This window comes from Pinus tabuliformis, chromosome 5_1, assembly GCF_031772625.1.
Source record: "Pinus tabuliformis cultivar Carrire ecotype Pingquan chromosome 5_1, CPIR1, whole genome shotgun sequence".
Taxonomy (NCBI): Eukaryota; Viridiplantae; Streptophyta; class Pinopsida; order Pinales; family Pinaceae; genus Pinus; species Pinus tabuliformis.
Genome location: NC_142305.1, coordinates 788,343,686 through 788,365,130, shown reverse-complemented (window position 1 = coordinate 788,365,130; position 21,445 = coordinate 788,343,686). Strand labels below are relative to the sequence as shown.

Here is a 21,445-nt window from a genome sequence, read left to right as displayed (position 1 = left end):
GTTTCCATGGGTGCTTAATGTATATTTCGTTTTTCTGATTGCTAGATTGTTTGCATGCTTTGTATATCACTTACATTCTTTTTTAGGAACATTACAATGGTATCATAGCCATAATCTTGGCTCAGCTTGTGGGAAAGATTAGAATCAAACAACATGGCGGTCACCTAGAATGAGGTGGTGATGATAGAAAAAATCATGATTGATGTGGGGAAGAAGTTGATTCATTCCTCAGTTGAGAATCCAGACATGATTGCAAATGATGTGGAGTTATTGGGGGAAAACTGGAGGGCATACCAATCATTGGGTCATGGCATTCAGGCGTCCCTCTCTTTTTGGGAATTCTGTGAACTAAGGGGTATGCACAAACCAATGGAGATTCAGTGGGATTTTGCAGGGATGATGAGAAGTATTAAGAAAAAAGATGAAAGAGTAGTTGAAGGGGCCATGGTTGGCAAAGAGATAGTTGAACATACACCCATTGATGAGGCGTCATCCATTGATGAGGTATTCGGGGTTGTGACCGAGTTCTCAGGTGATAACAATGCACCACAGGTTGGTGAGGTGCCGGAAGACAACTCCACTGTTGTTGAGGAGCCGATAGGTACAGAGGCCTCTAGATCTATGACGGAGTTTCCAGACGACAGTCGCCTACAGCTGACTGGTGAGCATATCGTGCATATTGGGTTGTCTATGGAGGAGCAGTCGAAGGCTCATGTCAAGCCCATGATGGAGGAGGATGTGTAGCCATCCCTTGGGCTAGCCATTGATGAGGGGCAACATAGAGGTCATGTGTTGGGTTTTCAGCACAGTTCACTTCAGAGGCCCACTAGCGAGGTCTATAGCGTTATCAACCCACCCTTATGTGTTGGATTGAGGGATGCCGAGTTGTCTAGATGTACACGAGGGGGTGGACAGGTTAGCAGAACTGAGCTGAGCATGATACCACATCAGCTTAGAGGGGTTGTTCCTTCCACAGAGGATTACACATTCGATCTCTCCTTTGGGATTGGATGGCGAAAGGTATTGAGCTGGTACTTGATGGCGCAGGTTAGGTGGTTGGATACATCCATGGCCACATGTCAGCAGAGGCCATGGATTACCAGAGGGACTCGAGGGCCAGACTATTTTTGGGATCCAAGTGGGATTTTCCATCACATCATAGAGTTGGTAGGTGATGGTAGTAGCTACGGGATGGATTTGACACTTGAGCGCACCCACATTTTCAGATCTCCATCAAAGCCCCAGTCAGCACTAGTGATAGGATGGTTTGACAGGCGAGCAGACAGATTTCATGAGTTGTCTTGGCATATTGACGGTGCATGGAGTCACAGGGTGACTAGCTTACTCTGGCAAGAGCTGGTAGGAGGAGGTGGCATCGACAGGCTATCAGACAGGGCATTGTATGGAGAGAGTGCTCTCTTACTAGCATATGGGACGCAGGGACTATTGAGGATAGGCACAGTAGTGTCATTTCCGTTAGCATGTGGGGAGTCGGGCCGCTCAGGTCTTTCAGAGCAGATGGGGGGATGTAGCCCACATCATGGAGGGCATACTAGCAGAGAGGTCGATATTTTGGCCCATGCAGGATACTGTATGTTACAGGGTGGTACGACAATGGGCAGTGGTACACAGGACTACACAGAGTTATGTCATAGCGTCCAGTGTTATGTAGAGGGATGCAATCTGATGCATACAGACCCAACGTTAGGCCATAGCATCCAATGGTGTGCGAGGCTATGGAGCGAGGAGCAGGGGCCTGCAAAGGAGCATGGAGATGCAGGGTGGTGTGTCATAGTATGTTGGACTGCGTTGTGGAGTGGGAGTGCCTCACATCGCATTGAGTACATGCGGGGAGTGACAGGTACAGTGACACATGCGGGACCCAGGCCAGTACAGGATGGCATAGCCGTAGTCGAGGGTATCCAACAGTGTACAGGGGTAGGCCATGTCTTACAGTGGCATTTCCAGGAGTATTTTGATGATCGGTGACATGTAGGGGTGTATAGTGTTGCACAACAAAGTCATGGAGTGTTGCCTCCAAGGAGACCCTTGGACGAGAAACACCTAGGATTCATTCACTCTTGTATATCGAATTTTACTTGACTGTTTGCTTGAGCTACTTAGCTGAGTCAACTGGTTGTTCAGCGACAAATCTCTCAAGCGGGAGATTCAACCTTACCTTCGAGGGACTTCGAGTGCCACCCTAAGAAGGCAGTTCCACAGCATTTCGAGAAGTTCTGGGGACTATCTACAGCACAATCATTCAACTATCTTCAGGGAGGTGCGTATTTCTGGGCCAGCGATGAGAACACACAGTGAGGGAAAGAGTTACCTTGGGCCAGCCATTAGCTGGAGAAGCCAAGGAATCTGAAGGACAGCATTGGGCCAACATTCAGGGAGAGTTTTCGGGCAATAGAAGGCATCAAACCAGCAATTCAGATTCCAGGCTTAGAGGGCAGCTCAGAGGGCCAATTCAGTCAATTCATGGGTCTTCAGGGGAGAAGCTATAGCCCGGAATCTCAGTTGGGAAGGAAGGAGATTCATAGGAGGGATCATCTCAGTGATTTGGGGCATTTTCCAGGAGGTTTTACAGCCTCATTCCAGCAAGCCGAGTTTTGCAGTTGCAGCTGAGGTTGGGCTCCTTGGGGGTCAAATTTCAGAAGTCTGAACCAGACCAAACCCTTCCTGGGTTTTTCTGGGTTTAGGCCAAGGAGCAAGGAGCTGAAATCTCATAATTTTCTGAGCACAGGAAGCAATGATTCCAGCCCTTAGAAGTTAGCAGACAATGTAGTTTCTGGGCAGTGCAGTTCAGTTTTGGTGCAGCGGTTGGGGCAGCCTTCAACTCAGCATTTGCTCACCTGGGTTTTGTCACGCTTGTCCATTGAGACAAGCCCAAGTGCACCATTCTATTTTGTCATTATATTTTCCCTTGAAGAATTAATAAAATGGCTCAGCAGTTCTCTATTTCCATTGTTTTCATGGGTGCTTGATGTAAATTTTGTCTTTCTGATTGTCGGATTGTTTGCATGTTGTGTATATCACTTAATTTCCTGTTTAGGAACATTACAATATTATAGTGGTATCAGAGCATGATCTTGGCCAGTGGTGGGGTAGCCAACAAGATAATGGAAGATTTGGGAATGTATGTTTTGTGATGGGTGAACCATTGACAAACCCATGGCTCAAGGCAAAGTGAGTAGCATTGAGGGAAAAATGGGTACAATAATTGGACACATATTTCCGACTAAACCCCATGAGGGAGGCAGATACTATTAGACATGCCACTTTGCACTTGGACGAAGATGCTATGGAGTGGTGGTACCGAGGGTTGATCCCTTTGGGTCATGCACGTATCACATCCTACACAGAGTTCACATGGAGGCTTGTGGAGAGATTTGACCGAGAGGACACCAAACCCCCTCAAAGGGAGTGGACAGGACGAGGACAGTTAGAGGATGAGACCAGGGGGCGTTTTTGCTGGTGGAGACCAAAATTTAGATGTCAGGAGCTTGAGGAGGAGGTTGAGCAGGAGGACGCGCAGGATGGTGAGGGGCACATTGACATACCCAGTGTGGCGCAGAAGTCACAATTCTTGGAGACATCTTTGATAGCACTAGTTGACATCTGTATGGAGAGAGTAGAGCATACACCCATAGAGCCATTTGTTGATGAGGTGTCATTCCCAGCTGAGGTGCTAGGAGACACAGAGGTTCTTAGAGGCTTGAATAAGTTCCCAGATAGCAGCCACCTACAGTATCATGGAGAACACACATAGGGACATGAGCTAGTCATGGAGGGGCAGGTTGTGACTCATGATGAGCCCATCGTGGAGGAGAACGAGCAGTCATCTTTTGGGGCAACCACCGATTTAGAGCATACAGATGCACAAATCATCACCAGATAAACAATAGTTCCAGACAGTAGCTCTCTTCGGTATTATATAGATGGTACTTGCAGCATTGCTAGGCTACCTCTACACAACAAAGAGGGAGATGCAGAATTACCCCGACAAATTTTATGTACCGACCAGGTTAGTGCGATGAGGCGACATGAGCTACACAGGGAGCAACATTCGCAGGATGGGTGACTGGTTTCGTGTATGGTTGTTCATGCATTCGATCCCTCTCTCAGGGTTGGATGGCAAGAGATATTGAGTTGGTATCCGATGGAGATGGTTAGGAGGTTAGATGCATCCATGGCCACAATTGGGCAGAGACTATGGATTACCAGAGGGGCTAAAGGGCCAAACTGATGTTGGGATCCAGGTGGGATTCTCCATCACATCGTGGAGTAGGTAGGCGATGGTAGTAGCTACATGATGGACTCAGTGGTTGCATGCACACACTGTTTCATATCCCTTGCAAAGTTCTTGACAGCACTAGTGATAGGATGGATTGATAAGGGAGCAGGCAGATTTCATGAGTTGTCATGGCATGTTGGGCGTACACGGGATTATAGGATGATTAGCCTACTCTAGTACGAGTTGGAAGGAGGAGGTGGTATCGGCAGGCCACCAAACAAGGTATTGTATGGAGATGGTGCTCTCTCACTGGTATATTAGACACAAGAGCTACTAGGATAGGCTTAGTAGGATTATTCATGTTAGCATGTGAGGAGCTAAGCCACTTAGGTCTATCTGGGAAGATGAAGAGATATAGCTCACATCGTGGAGGGCTTACCAGTAGAGTGGTAGTAGAGATGGCGATCCTGACAGGATGCGGGATGATGCCTATGGACTTAGTCTTAGACCTTGATATCCAAGGTTGTATAGGTGTATGTAGTGATGCACAACAATATGCGGAGGAGCACAGACGTGTGCAGTGGTGCGTAGTGGTGTGCAGGGTTGCATCATGGTGTAGGAGCGGTTCACATCTTAGTGCATTCCCTCATAGAGTGACAAACACATCGATACAGGAGGGATACCAGTTGATCCAAGATGATGCAACAACATGTAGCAGGGTCCGGCGGTGCATAGAGATGTGTGATTGGGTGCAGTTGTATGCCAAGAGACATGAGGATACATGGTTATATGCAGTAGTGTGCAGGGTTGCACTACGGACTGAGGGAATGCTACTAGCAAGGAGATTCCTTAAGAGTATGTCAGGCATGTCATTGGGGTGGACATACCCAGGTTGGGAGAGCGGATCGATCACGGGAAGGGTCAGGAGCATCCACAGGGGTTCTTGATCATATCCATCAGAACCCATGCATCTTCCACTCGTTGGCACCACGTGCAGTTGAGGAGAGCCTTGTTGTGTTCGATCCAAACGCATAGTGCGGATAACAAGACTTGGGGGATTTTCTTGAGACAACGTTATGAGATTCAGTGCCTCAGGGGCATGATAGATATTCTACAGTGGAGGAGTACGGTTAGTACGTGAGTTGACAGCCACAGGTTGGGAGATGAGTTGATCTTCTAGTAGGGTGGCATATCATTCATCACTGAGCCTACACCTGGGGAGCTGGTCACAGGGGAGACATGTGCCACTCTTTCCACGGGGCATGTTGGGATCCTGCATGACCAGAGGATACCATGTATGATTGAGGTAGTTTTCCAATGGGTGGCTCCAGACATTGTATTGGCACATTATCGAGAGGGTGGATGTTAGACTTAGTGGTGATGGTTAGCAGGAGCAGTATGGATCCACATACATTGAGTCAATTGCGAGTATTGGAAACCCATCTATTGGCTGCATTCAGGGGGGTAGCTATTTGGATCAATAGAGACTTTGACATGTTCTTCATCATGAGTTACCACAATAGGGTCTTCAATCTCTTCATTATTGAATTCTATACAACACTCTTCTTATAATAGTGAGTTAAGAAGGGCATCTAAATCTTCCATTTTGTCCTCCTTGGAAACAATGATGGTTGTTGTATTGTCCTCATGCAAGTGTGCCTCATTGTAATATTCCCTCTAATTAAATTTTGCTAAGACAGTCCCACATTTTTGCAATTTTGGGTGTTGGACAAATTTTGTGCACAAAACTTGGGAAAATGGGTGAAGAGGCATCTCAATTTGATTGTTGTGACAAAAAGGAGCTTCATAAACATTAGGAAGATGGAAAAGTTACATGAGTAGTGGATTGTGGGAGGCACCTCAAGAAGGCAATTCGAACTTCCTTGAGGAGAAAATCAAATTGGAGGGAAGAGGAAGGAAGGAGGTCGAATAGGATGGCCCACAAGGAGAAAGAATGCAGCAAAGAAAAATAAAGGAGAGGAGCTCCATTTTGGGGTCTTTTGACAATTTGAAAACTCAACTGTTGTTTACTTGAGCTGCTTAGCCAAGTCAACGAGTGTTGCTTAGCACAAGGGAATTTCCAGGCAGGAATATCCAATTCTTCTTCGATGAACCTTGAGTATCACCCTAGGAGAGATATCACTTCAATCTAAAGCTTTTCGGAGTGGTATTTAGGGGTATTCGACCAGCTTGGGTGTGAAAACTGGGCACAGAAGAGAGAGGACAAATTCATTGAAGGAGCAACTAGCTTGCATGATTATTGCGGAGAGTTTGGAGGTGTTTCTCCGAGAGATTTTTCTGAAGTTTACAAGTGGTTTGCAGGGTCGTTTCTGGGGCTAAATTGCAGCCCGAAATTTTGTTTACAGGGGCTGCACAGAGTGACATTAGATGGGCCTGCGCAAGCATCTTGGAAGCTAGGCTATTGTGGTCTAGTGGTAGAGGGATTGAAGCTGAAGTGGGAGGAATTTCAGAGGGAATTTGCAGGAGATATTTGGGGAGTTTTGGAGCCATTTCACACAATTAATTCTCACGGGTCTGAGTAGCAGGCTAGAGGAGGAACTCGCACTATTGGAGGGGTCCTGGGTTGGTTGGAAGGAGCCTAAACCCTTTCTGTATTTTTGTGGGTTTATTGAGAGGAGGCTACAGTTAAATTTGCAGAATTTTCTAAGCATTCTAGAGGGCCAAAACTCCTGTTCCATCTCAACCAAAAGCAACAAAAATTACTAGGTCGACGCAGAAATTGGAGAGGAGTTTTTCCAACACTTGGGAATCATTGTTATCCCCTGGGTTTTGCCTTGTTGTAGCAAGCCCAGGTTCCTCTATTTTCATCCATTTGTACTCCATTCTGCTTAGATAATAAAATGGCTCAGCGTTTTGGTTCATATTTCTGGTGTTTAATCCCTGTGCTAGCATGTTTTTGATATTGTTGCTTGTAGTTAGTTCATAGTTTCTGTTATTTTACTATATTTTCCTATTAGGAATATTACACTCATCACTACATGATGCTTCTTTTGGAACAATATGGGATGCATAGTCTTCAATGGAATCTTCACCATCAAGATCTACCAACAACATCTAGATTTCTAGATAAATCTAGCAATTTAAACATGGCACATATAGAAACCCTAATTTGCACAATATAACAAGCAAACTATAGAACAAATACAATAAAATTATGAAATTTCCACAAAAATCTCATCAATCAATCCCAAGAAACTCACTTCACAGAAAAGATCCACCTCCAAGAGAAATTTGCACAATAGAAATCACATCGAAACAAAGTAGAAGAAACAAAGACCTAGTGTGCACTTCCAAAGAGAGGGAAGTGTGATGAATGAATGATGATGAAAAGTAAATAAGGCTCCCCTCTATTTATATGAGGGTAACCAAGCCTTATTTCATTAAGTTTACAAGAAAAACCCCTAAAATGTTCACTTGAACATTCAATAAGGTCAAAATGTCACAAGTTGACCTTAAAATATCTCTAAAACATAACAAAATGCTAAATATAGCCAACATGTGTGGGAGAATATGGCCACCACCATGACATCATCCTCCCAAATAGACAAGTAAGCATCAAGGAACATGAGACAAGGGTCAAAGAGTGTTCCTCGGTCCAAGAAAGTCCCAAAATGAATGTGTCCATCACAAATGGTGTCTCCTCCACCATGACATCATACATGAGAGGCCCTACATCACCTTTTTTCAAGCATGTGGGAGTGACGTGGCATATACAAGGGCAAGAGTTGGCATCAAAGAGGGATGTGTTAGCCCTCCCAAGTCATTTCAGTGATAACCATCCTCATTCGGGCTCCAGAACAAGGTATCGTCGATAAAAAAGTGTCAAGGCTAGCCTAGGGGCATCTCAGATCCATCTGGGCACATCATCAAATAGTCCATCGCACAAGCCTTTAGGCTCAACATTTCAGCATCTGGTGGCTCATCTTCTCTAAAAGGCCAATGTTGGTGCCACAAAGTCATGTCTACTCTCTGAAATGGGCAAAGAACCCACAGGAGGGTGCTGAAAAACAATCAAACCATCCCTCAAGAGATCTCTGCTGCATATGTAATACCACTTGAACAAAAATTCTCAAGATAAAGAGATTTGTAAACTGGCATGGATATTCCACTGGACAATTCATCACAATAGATCTACTAAAATATATTAGAAAATTTGAAATCTAGCTATGAGGGTTTATTTCTCCTTAGATTTATGTATTTGTTAATTATTATTTATTGCATATGCATGTAAATTATAATTATGCAGAAAATAGAGAAAAGATAGCACAATCACTCACAAACCACAATAACACAAGATATGACCTGGGAATCCCTTTCGGGAGAAAACCTAGCTAGAAGGTGAGGCTTCTCCTCTCTCTCATTTTGTGAATGGAAATGGATGCAATTACAAAGAAGTGAGACTTGTGGACCATGGTATCCTATAATGCACAAACCCTCTCTATTTTTTCTCTCCCTATCCACTCTCGGCTACTCTGCTCATCTATGGAACAAAATGGACCTGAATAGAATCCTGGAACCCCTTTTCCTCTTAGTGGCCTGGTTATAACATAGCACAATAGTGGTTAAGTTCGACCCCTTCAACTCTTAACTAGAGTTACAATATTGAATCTTCTAGAGTCTTCTTCATCATGATCATGTGGCTAGCCCTTTTCCATGAATGATGGGGTATAACGTGACATCCTCTTGAATCATGGTGTTCAAAACAGGAATTCAACTTCCGAGTGGCATAAATTTTGCATAAGGACTCTGATTGAGGCATTTCTTGCGTCATTGGAAAGGTATATGTGTATAGAATAGAGCTAGGGGGTGCAACACTTACACAGAAAAGGTTTACCCCCAAATATTCCATTTTATGTCTCAAACTTCTTTCGAAAAGTTTCAAACTCCAATTTGCCAAACTAAGTCCCACCGACAAAAATGGTCCTGTGAGTTGATTCCTCCACTTTTTCCACTCTAAAAGCATCAAGATGGACAAGAAACAATATAATGATCCAATCTAGATCATCAAGTGTGATCAACTCCATGAGAGACATAAAACCATTAAAGCATCATAGTGGACCAAATCTAATGTTAAGTGTGTTGTCGCACAAAGTGTCTAAGCACCGCGACAATGCTCATACTGGAGGCTGTCACCCTGATCCCCGATCTCTCCGTTTAAGTCGTCTCCCTATAGTAGGCTAAGGGGGGTAGACCCTATGGGATAAAAGAGAACCAGCTGTGAATCAATCGGTTCGGGAGACACAGCGAAGCAATCAAATTCTTGATTAAGGTTTAGCGAGACTTAGAATTTGGTTAGATTTTAAATGATTAATACCAGTGCCTTATGGAGTTAATGATCTCGCTAGATGAAAATAAAGCCAAGTAATTAGTTTGCTGCTGCTGCTTAGGAAATAATCAATGATTGCTTGAAAATATTTGTAAAATATCTTATATGTAACGAGCATTATATAATTCAAGCAATAACGAAAGATTTTTCTATAAAAGCACAATGTCTTAGCAATTAAATTTCAAGAGATGCAAATGCTTTAAATAACCATAAAATTTAAATGCTAACCAGCTAGAATTTAAAATGATTATGCTTGAAATTCCAAATCCAGAAAATATATCATTTTCCAATAGTTAAACTCCAAATAAAAAATTAAGCACATTTAACTATAGTAAAATGATGAATACTAATACCACAACAACAACAAAAAAGACATCAAAAGGAATTTCCAATTTTTAATTAGTCTTTTCAAAAAAAAAAAAAAAAAAATTTTGTATGTTTAGAAATTTTTTTAGATTTCTAATTTTAAAATATAAATCAAAATCATAAAGAAAAATGACTAAATTCTAAAACTAAAAACCTAAAAACCTCTTTATGCTTTTGGGATTTTTTTATATTTTTTTTTATTGTTTTGGATTTATTCTAAAATCAAAATCAAAATGGAACAAAACCAAAGTTAAATATATCTAAAGCTAAAACTAAAACCTAAGTTAAATAAAATCAAAATTAAATAATAAATAAAAAGTCTAATTCTAACCCTTAATTGTATCAAATATATAACAAAAATGAAAATCGTTTTTTTTTTTTTTTTTATATTAACACACACTTCATAAAAAAAAGAAAATACGCTAACCTAAAAAAATCGAATGAAATCTAACTATTCCTACACTAACCCTAACTTATAAAATTACATAAAAGAGGTCAAAATCGAAATTTTAATACTGTTTGGAGTGTTTGTTGTGCAGGTTCAGTCGACGGTAGCAAGGAGACATCGAGGGTTTCGGAGAGGCCGCGGAGGAGATTCTAGACGCGCAGAGAAGGAGGCAATGCACAGGGTTATGGGATGAGTGCGTGGACAGCGAAGAAATGCGATGACAGGGAGAAGTGATTTTGGAGCGAAATGGAAGAAGAATGCAGGTGACAACTGCGTGAAGGACAATGGCAACGGAGGGAGCTCACGTGGACAGGGGTTTTAACAGCAATGAGATGAGCGTGAAGAGCAGCTGCGAGGTCTGAAAAGGGTGCTAAGATGCAACAAACGAAATAAACAAAGTCACGGAAAAGATGGAGTTGTGGATTGAGGGAGAAACGCAGAGTAGTGAAAGGCTGCGAAGAGCTGCGTGGGTATAGCAGAGCGTCTTTGCGGGAAAACTGAGGCTGCCAGAGGGTTTTGCTGGCAGCAATCAAGCAATCACAGCTTGCTAAAAAAAAATTCGAAAAGTTCCTGTAACAAAGATGGCCTGGAAACCCTCGAATTTCCCCAGAAAACTTAAAAAATTTTAAATCCTTCTGCTTCAAGTTTCCCTGATGAAAACCCCACATGAATTTTCCAGATCTGAAGTAAATATTCCTGCCAGAGCTGGTCCTGACACCAAATCTTACCCTCCAGGGCCTAGATCTGGCTTCGGAAAAAATGTTTTCTTCCGATCTGCAACCTGCAATAACAAAAAACCGAACACCCAGAAATAATATATGCAAGGATTAAACCCCAAAAACCAACGAAATAATTACAGTATTCACAGTTTAAAAGGCTCTAAGCAGCCAGATCTGTCATTATGCCACACATATATTTTTGAAATTTTAAATTTAAGATGAAGTGCTTCAAAAAACCCTTCATGCATCCACAACGAAAGTTCTAATGATAAGCCCGGGATTTAAACCAGCTCGGCTCTTCAGAAAATGCTATCCGGGAGTTGGCTGGTCCAACTGAAGACTTCCCCGAACGCCTGGTGATCTCAAAATCAAGGATTTCTTGCACAACTTAATTCAACCATTAACATAGAGAGAGAAAACGACAATGAAATTCAGATCTAATGGAGATACCTGTCATTATATTCAAAAATTAAACTATCATTCAAACCCTAGTGATCAAACAAGATACCTGTGTTTAAATCACTTTTCAATAAGCTAACATCAATGGCTGAAAATAAATCTATGCAAGAAAATAAAATATCTTACAGCACTTTCCCATAAAGTAACACCAGCAGAGATTAACCCCAAAGTCTTTTTTTATTGCACATGAAAAACGATTACAAGAGAGCTTTCCTTAGCACACGATAAAAAGATCGAATGATCTCAACTGACCACTGACCTCCTATTTAAAGAAAAATTTCCCAACAGCTAGTTCGAGTGATCCTTGTCAAAACGATCTCGACCGTTGATGAGAATCAAAAAATCTTTTAATCTCATCCGTCGAAATTAAAATGAGGAAATTCGAAATTATCATTTAAATGCATTTTAATTAATTCAAAAATTTAATTTTTGAATTAATTTCCTCAAAATTTTGACTTTGACTTAACCCTAGGGACCAAGGGCATAAAATTTATGCAAAATAATCATTTAACCTTAGTCCTTGGACCTCTTAAAATTTTATTTTTTAAAGGACCCTCGAACTTAGCCTTTGGAAAATTTAAAATTACCTATGACCTAGGACATCGGACTTAGGACCTATGAGGATAAAATATTTTTCTAACCCTCAAAACACTTTCCACCATGCTTTTTACATTTTTTACATCTCAAGGGGGAAAACCTATTTGATATAGACCCTCATAGACTACCCAGTTCTGCAACACAAACATAATCTAGCAGATCAAGCAATTTGTAATAAAATAACCTAACCAAATAGTTAGGATTATTCCCAAATCACTTTTACATAGATTCGATCTAGCACACTAGGACTCCCCTAAGATTTTAATGACAAAATCCATTCCGGCTTTGGGGTAAGGCTGAAGGAAAACACTGCCGATCATGGATCGGTGAGACAAAAATCCTTCTGGAATGTAGATCATCACTAGAAAATTAAGTTTACCTAGGCAATTACATGCATGACACGGATCTACTAAGATTATTTACAATTTACACATGTAGACTGGGTTTACAAAATAACATGATCAAGCTGATGATGATAGTCGAATGGCACGGACAAAATGATCAAGCGTTATCCCTTTTGCAAAAAAAGGGGGTGTACTGCTATGGGTCGTTGACACGTAGTAGTCAACATCTGGCTCTACTTGGGGACACGTTGTTGCACTGTAGGAATGTGAGAATCCAGAATCTGCATCTACGCAACACAACAAAACATAAGTAGCGTCCATCCAAAAATCATCATATAACATTAAGCACAGGAAAAACATAAGCTCTTCATTTATTAACTATCTAGTAACATGAAAAGTAAATCTAATCCTAAGACAGAAATGAAATGCTGAAAAGACAAGAAGTAGGGTTAGAAATACAATACAAAGATGCCCCATGGCATCAGATGCGTTCAATATAGTGCATACTGAGCATTTGCCTGCTTTCAGGCAAATCTGTCGACTATTTCTCGGATGTGCCATGTCCAATTCTGCATATGGTAGGACTTTTTCCTATCCGAAAATCAAACTGCTCGCGACCATTAAATGCATCGAACCACTTCCTCATTCTTTTTCTCTTGCGCTTTTTCTTTGTGGCAAGCTGTGTCACTGACGATGTGGAACATTCTGCGTCAAAACTCTCATATGAAGTATGTAAGATATGCATGACATGTCTCTCTTTATTCTGCATCTGATTCTTATCAATTTCAATTTTGTCCGGGTCACCTTCAATTAAACACTTTTCAATGGAACAAATGACCTCCTCATAATAAGATGGAGCTTGCTGCAGCAGATAAGGAGGCTTCTGATCTATTGACTTCTCCTTGTTTTTCTCATCCTCTAACTGATGATGAATTTTCTGTACTTGCATTGTTATGGCATCCATCTGGTTAGAGCAGTCAACCTTCATAGCACTGATTTCCTCCTGATAACTTGCTTCCATGGCAGTCATTTGATTCGAATGATTGAATTCCATGATCGTCATATTTTCCTTTAGGGCTAATAACTTGTTTTGCATAGAATTAATTTCCCTTTCATGATTAGCTTTCATGGTTTCCACTTCCTTAGCATGCTGACTTTGCATGTCGGTTACGTGATCAGAGTGCTTAATTCTCATGATTTTCATCTCCTTATTACGTTTTTCCAGGTGGGTGTATAAAGCTCCCATATCCTTGACATAATCAGTTACAAATTTTTCTTGTTTAAGCTCCATATTTTTTACCAGCCGCATTAGTTCTTCTATAATTTGCTTATCATTTTCCCTTTCATTGTCGACACTGATTTGACAATTTGTCCCTGCTTTTCCACTATCATGGATTTAATCTACAACGGTATAGGTGGATGGCACATTCTGATATGGAGAATTGTCTTGAAATCTTTCATCAACAATTGAATCCTTCACAAAATCAGTTTCATTCTATTGCATAATTTTAGGGGCACAAGGCGGGCTATCTTGATAACCATATCTATCTTTAAAAGCATAAATGATGTCTTGTAAAGAAGTGAAAGAATCTTCAGGACAATTATTAAACCAATTCAAAGCATCACCCTCTAAAGAAAAGACAAATAGACGCATTTTGACATCTTCATGATCATACTGATGAGAACTACAATATATGAGCATTATACGAGAAAACCTGCATAGATGCTTTCTAACAGCGACTTAATCACCACCCGAGAACAAAGACAATTTATGAATGGCTACTTCCGAAATATCATGGAGAACATCAGTAAAATGACACGGGATAAACGAATAATCCATGATGAATAATGAGGGACCAAATGGATGATAGAGAGAGACCTCTGCTCAAGAAAATCAAGAGATCTGCAAGAATGGAGCTTCGAGTAGAAATTCTTGTAGAAATGAAAGAAGTGGAGTCGCCACTTGAACATGAATCTAACTCTAGGATCCAAAAGGCAACAAACATCCGGATATAAGGGAGGGCTTCTTGTTTGAGAAAAAATAAATGAAAAGGAATGGAGTCGCCACCCAAACAAGAAACGAACTGAGATGTCCAGGTTCTGATTAATGAGATGACGAAAGATACGATGATAAAAAGATCAAATGACGCCACGAAAAGCTGGCTGCTTGATAGGTTAATGAATGGCAAAAAAGATGAGATGCACCAAAAAATGTTGACTTTGCCGGCTCGAATGAGAGATGAGAAAGATGAAAGATGAATGATGAATGTTGAATAAACCAAGGACAGAAAAAAAACTCTATCCCCGGCAGCGGCGCCAACAAATGTTGTCGTTGCCGGTTCAAATGAAAAGATGAGAAATGAGAAGGAATGATGAGGAAATGTCGTTGAAACGCCGAGAATAAAATGTCCCTGGCAATGGCGCCAAAAAATGTTGTCGTTGCCGGCTCAAATGAATGATAGAAAGATGAAAGATGAATGATGAATGTCGTGAGGACCAAAGACAGAAAAACTCTATCCCCGGCAACGGCGCCAAAAAATGTTGTCACACAGAGTGTCTAAGCACCGCGACAACGCTCAAACCGGGGGCTGTCACCATGATCCCCGATCTCTCCGTTTAAGCTGTCTCCCTATAGCAAGCGAAGGGGGGTAGACCCTATGGGATAAAAGAGAACCAGTTCTGAATCAACCGGTTCAGGAGACACAGCAAAGCAATCAAATACTTGATTAAGGCTTAGTGAGACTTAGAATTTGGTTAAATTTTAAATGATTAATACCAGTGCCTTATGGAGTTAATGATCTCACTAGTTGAAAATAAAGCCAAGTAATTAGTTTGTTGCTGCTGCTTAGGAAATAATTAATAATTGCTTGAAAAAATTTGTAAAATCTCTTATATGTAACGACTCACGAGCATTATATAATTCAAGCAATAACGAAAGATTTTTCTATAGAAGCACAATGTCTTAGCAATTAAATTTCAAGAGATGCAAATGCTTTAAATAACCATAAAATTTAAATGCTAACCAGTTAGAATTTAAAATGATTATGCTTGAAATTCCAAATCCAGGAAATATATCATTTTCCAATAGTTAAACTCCAGATAAAAATTTAAGCACATTTAACTATAGTAAAATGATGAACACTGATACCACAACAGAAAAAAGACATCAAAAGGAATTTCCAATTTTTAATTAGTCTTTTTCAAACAAAAAATAAATAAATTTTTTATGTTTAGAATTTTTTTTAGATTTCTAATTTTAAAATATAAATCAAAATCATAAAGAAAAATGACTAAATTCTAAAACTAAAAACCTAAAAACCTCTTTATGCTTTTGGGATTTTTTTATATTTGTTTTTATTGTTTTGGATTTATTCTAAAATCAAAATCAAAATCAAAATGGAACGAAACTAAAGTTAGATATATCTAAAGCTAAAACTAAAACCTAAGTTAAATAAAATCAAAATTAAATAATAAATAAAAAGTCTAATTCTAACACCTAATCGTATCAAATATATAAAAAAAAGAAAATCCGCTAACCCAAAAAAATCGAATGAAATCTAACTATTCGTACACTAACCCTAACATATACAATTACATAAAAAGGGGTCAAAATCGAAAATTTTAAAACTGTTTGGAGTGTTTGTTGTGCAGGTTCGGTTGACGGTAGCAAGGAGACATCGAGGGTTTCGGAGAGGCCGCGAAGGAGAGTCTAGACGCGCAGAGGAGGAGGCAATGCACAGGGTTATGGGATGAGTGCGTGGACAGCAAAGAAATGCGATGACAGGGAGATGCGATTTTGCAGCGAAATGGAAGAAGAATGCAGGTGACAACTGCGTGAAGGACAATGGCAGCAGAGGGAGCTCACATGGACAAGAGTTTTAACAGCAACGAGATGAGCGTGAAGAGCATCTGCGAGGTCTAAAAAGGGTGCTAAGATGCAGCAAACAAAATAAACCAAGTCACCGAAAAGATGGAGCTGTGGATTGAGGGAGAAACGCAGAGTAGTGAAAGGATGTGAAGAGCTGCGTGGGTATAGCAGAGCATCTTTGCGGGAAAACTGAGGCTACCAGAGGGTTTTGTTGGCAGCAATCAAGCAATCACAGCTTGCTAAAAACAAATTCGAAAAGTTCCTGTAACAAAGATGGCCTGGAAACCCTCGAATTTCTCCAGAAAACTTAAAAAAATTTAAATCCTTTTGCTTCAGGTTTCCCTGATGAAAATCCCACATGAATTTTCCAAATCTAAAGTAAATATTCCTGCCAGAGCTAGTCCTGAGGCCAGATCTTACCCTCCAGGGCCTAGATCTGGATTCGCACAAAATGTTTTCTTCCGATCTGTGACCTACAAAACAAAAAACCGAACACCCAGAAATAATATATGCAAGGATTAAACCCCAAAAAAACCAAAAACCAGCTAAATAATTACAGTATTCACAGTTTAAAAGGCTCTAAGCAGTCAAATCTTTCATTATGCCACACATATATTTTTGAAATTTTAAATTTAAGATGAGGTGCTTCAGAAAACCCTTCATGCATCCACAATGGAAGTTCTAATGATAAGCCCGGGATTTAAACCAGCTGGGATCTTCAGAAAATGCTATCTGGGAGTTGGCTGGTCCAACTGAAGACTTCCCCGAACGCCCAATGATCTCAAAATCAAGGATTTCCTGCACAACTTAATTCAACCATTAACATAGAGAGAGAAAACGACAATGAAATTCAAATCTAATGGAAATACCTGCCATTATATTCAGAAATTAAACTATCATTCAAACCCTAGTGATCAAACAAGATACATGTGTTTAAATCACTCTTCAATAAGCTAACATCAATGGCTGAAAGTAAATCTATGCAAAAAAATAAAACATCTTACAGCACTTTCCCGGAGAGTAACACCAGCAGAGATTAACCCCAAAGTTTTTCTTTATTGCACATGAAAAACGATTACAAGAGAGCTTTCCTTAACACACGATCAAAAGATCGGATGATCTCAACTAACCACTGACCTCCTATTTAAAGAAAAATTTACCAACGGCTAGTTCGAGTGATCCTTGTCAAAGCAATCTCGGCCGTTGATGAGGATCAAAAACTCTTTTAATCTCATCTGTCGAAATTAAAATAATGAGGAAATTCGAAATTATCATTTAAACGCATTTTAATTAATTCAATTAATTTCCTCAAAATTTTGACTTTGACTTTAACCCTAGGGACCAAGGGCATAAAATTTAGCAAAATAATCATTTAACCTTAATCCCTAGACCTCTTAAAATTTTATTTTTTAAAGGACCCTCGAACTTAGCCTTTGGAAAATTTAAAATTACCTAGGACTTAGGACTTAGGACTTATGAGGATAAAATATTTTTCTAACCCTCAAGACACTTTCCACCATGTTTTTTACATTTTTTACATCTCAAGGGAGAAAACCCATTTGATATAGACCCTCATAGACTACCCAGTTTTGCAACACAAACATAATCTAGCAGATCAAGCAATTTGTAATAAAATAACTTAACCAAATAGTTAGGATTATTCCCAAATCACTTTTACATAGACTCGATCTAGCACACTAGGACTCCCCTAAGATTTTAATGACAAAATCCATTCCGGCTTTGGGGTAACGCTGAAGGAAAACTCTGCCAATCATGGATCGGTGAGACAAAAAACCTTCCGGAATGTAGATCATTACTAGAAAATTAGGTTTACCTAGGCAATTACATGCATGACACGGATCTGCTAAGATTACTTACAATTTACACACGCAGACTGGGTTTACAAAATTACATGATCAGGCTAATGATGATAGTCGAATGGCACGGACACATTGATCAAGCGTTATCCCTTTTGCGAAAAAATGGGGTGTACTGCTATAGGTCGTTGACACGTAGTGGTCAACAAAGTGTACAAGAATACTTCACACTAAACTCACCTTCAAATGTCTAACTAGGTCAATTATCTTAGGGACGATTATGTCAACAACCCTATTAGGTGTTCCCAACCCCTAATGGGAGTGACATGTCTCAAGTTAGCCCATCAATCCATGTGTGTGTGATAATGATGGTCATGGAGTGGGAGAGACCTCAAGGAAAGTACCACAACCATGAGACTAGCTAATGGGGGACCAACATCCTAAGTGTAATGATGTAATAAGGGAGAAATAATGATGGCATGAATTACCCCTTTCCTCCACATCTTTTCTCCACCCCTCTTGTGTACCTTTTACTTCAATAATTTTGCCTTTATTGGGTGCATAGCATAGGAACCCAAGCTTGCTCTTATATTTTTCCAATACCCCTTTATGATGTAGCAGTTTCTCACTCATCAAGCTTGGCACATTCAAGAGTTCCTTTACTTGAGATGAAGCATTAAAAGCTTGAGAAACTGGTTGACAACTAATGAGCGAAGTGGAGCACATCCTAGGTTTTCGCCCATGTGCTAAATATCGTCTTAGCCATCTTTTGCATTTTACATTTTCTTTCCTTGTGGCTTTATATGATTTTAAAGTTCTTTCAACTACTTCAACCTCCAGGGCCAAGATTCCGAGCCTTGAATCAACGATGCAGATATAGGGTACCAATCCCAATAACCAATGACTACAAACCCGAATAATGGAGATGGATAATCAAGAGAGATGGAAGGTAGTAAGTATGGATTGCACATGCTATATCAATCAATGCCTCCCCAATAGTTCCCTTCTTAAACCCTAATGCCTTAGAGGAGGTCCCACTAGACTAGAGTCAAAGACTAACATCCCAAGTGAAGTGTGGGAACAAGAATACTATTGATATTGGTAAATCATCCAAATTGCCCTATGATCCATCTCCATTGCATTAAATGAAAACACATGATTGCAAGAATGATTAGAGTACCAAGAGCTGACCCACCTTCCTTAAAGAAGAAATGTCAGATGGGAGAGAGATCTAATCGGAGAAATATGTGGAGAATTTTGGCATAGTGTTACGTGTTGACCATCATGGCACTGCTAGCTGGCTGGAAGTCAAATGAGGAGAAAAATTTCTCCTATGGGTTACCTACTTTTGGTGGGTAACAAGGCTTATAACATACATGTACCAAATAACATAAACACATAAAATCCATGGTACTACTAATGGTGAACGTGAAATCCATGGTACTGCCAATGGTGAACATAAAATGCATGATTGTGCTAAAATTTAAAATAAATTGTGAAAATAAATTTAAAATTAGATATGGGTGACTAAGCAATGATGGGACAACTATGTATCAATGGCATGGAAACCAGAAAGAATGGTATTGTACATCAAATGAACCACTTGGACATGAGAGCTTGTAGGAATTTTAAGCAACCCTAATCCCTAAGAGATTGGAATCACAAAGTTATAAAAGCCCCTAATCTATTTATTTTGATACCAATTGATATTAACATAGTAATAACAATGGGAAATATTCACATACAAGAAAACCAAGAGGAATTCAAGCACGAGAAGAGATTACGAAATTGTATGCATGATTGTACAATTTATATTTCATTAAATTATATCCAAGCACAAAATGATGGAAAGCACTTGTATTTGACTATGTCTCCTATAAAATACAACAATATAGATCAATTATCATTTTGGACAATTCACCAAGGGTGAAAGGACAAGTGGATTAAAGTATAAAAAGATAAGGAACAAATTTAATACATGTGTGAACACATCGACTATAACACATCTAATCAACAAACTAAAATAATCATCTTTTGTAACATTGGTCATTGTGCAAAAGAAATCAAATTTGTTTATCAATATTCAATTTTTGTTAGACCACTTCTTTAGATATGAAAAAAATACACTGTATGAACTAAAATAGCATTAAAATTTAGACAAGGTAAGCAATCAAAAGGAAATCCTACCTTCACTGGGCCAAACATTCCATTGCAACTACCAAGAAGAAACCTCATTGAGACGGCCATCCAAAAATTAACACTCAACCCAAATAGGGTATTGAATACAACTCTGCCAATTCAACATACAACACTATTTAGAAAGCAATAAAGTACATTTTTAAGAACTAACCCTAAGACACCCTTTGTACCTCACCTAAGTATTTTCTTTCATCAAGTCAAAGGTCAACACTTAAACCTTTTCTTCCTTTAGAAATGAACAACAAGCACATAAAATTCTACACAAAAGAGGCTAAGAACTTAGGTCAACTAACATTGAAAAAACACCAATAAGCATAATAGGTTTGCGTCCATATTTGTCTGCCGCAATCCCCCAAAGTACAGAAGTCAAAAATCGCCCAAACATGAAGGATGATCCTATATACAATCAAAAGCCAAAAATAAATATGAGACCATCAATAATTTGAATAAAAAAATTGAGTGATAGCAATTTCATATCCATTTTGGAGAAATATATAGGTTAGTTATGAGAAGAGTTCACCTATATAGCCTGCATAGTATCCAATATCTTCTGTCTCAGCGATGTGGAAATCCCTTACCTACATAGCATGCTTTATTAGAATGAATGTTAAAAAGAAAACATAGCCTTAATTATGGACACAAGTATCTAGAATTGTGCTTCAATGAAAGACAAGTAAATTACAAAAAGTAATGGAACTATTGAGACCCAACATATGTTTGCAAATATAAATCACAAGAAATGAATATATTTTTGAAAGTAAAATTAGTATTTCAAATACAACCTAGATTAGGGTTAAAAATAAATTATAGAAACACTAGACATGAAATTTTAGAGGACACGGTTATAAGTGACACAATAATCTCAATGTTGAGTATTTGGGGAGTTTCAATTAATCAATAGCCACTGATTCAAATCCCAATATGTAATGTCCCTTTTTACAGTAACGGTCGACTAAGTAGCCAATCTGATTCCAATAGGATATAGTCAAAAGAAGGGGATCAATTAGTTTAATTATTTAATGTCATTGTTGAGGTGATGTT

The 21,445-nt window shown here is 39.6% G+C and overlaps 1 protein-coding gene across 6 annotated transcripts in view; it reads right to left on the bottom strand.

Annotated features, from left to right (window-relative positions):
• Positions 1 to 21,445, bottom strand: part of LOC149167294 (protein ZINC INDUCED FACILITATOR-LIKE 1-like) — a 365,578-nt gene that overhangs the window by 293,417 nt on the left and 50,716 nt on the right. For 5 of the 6 annotated variants that reach the window (XM_089432943.1, XM_089432940.1, XM_089432944.1 and 2 more), the window contains exons 4-6: positions 20,925 to 20,982; positions 20,698 to 20,800; positions 20,393 to 20,495 (exon numbers count right to left, since the gene is read on the bottom strand). The exons of the other annotated variant lie outside the window; for it this stretch is intronic. In XM_089432943.1, the coding sequence (XP_089289069.1) occupies positions 20,393 to 20,495; positions 20,698 to 20,800; positions 20,925 to 20,982 (264 nt within the window). The remainder of the gene's footprint in view (positions 1 to 20,392; positions 20,496 to 20,697; positions 20,801 to 20,924; positions 20,983 to 21,445) is intronic. 6 annotated transcript variants of the gene reach the window in all.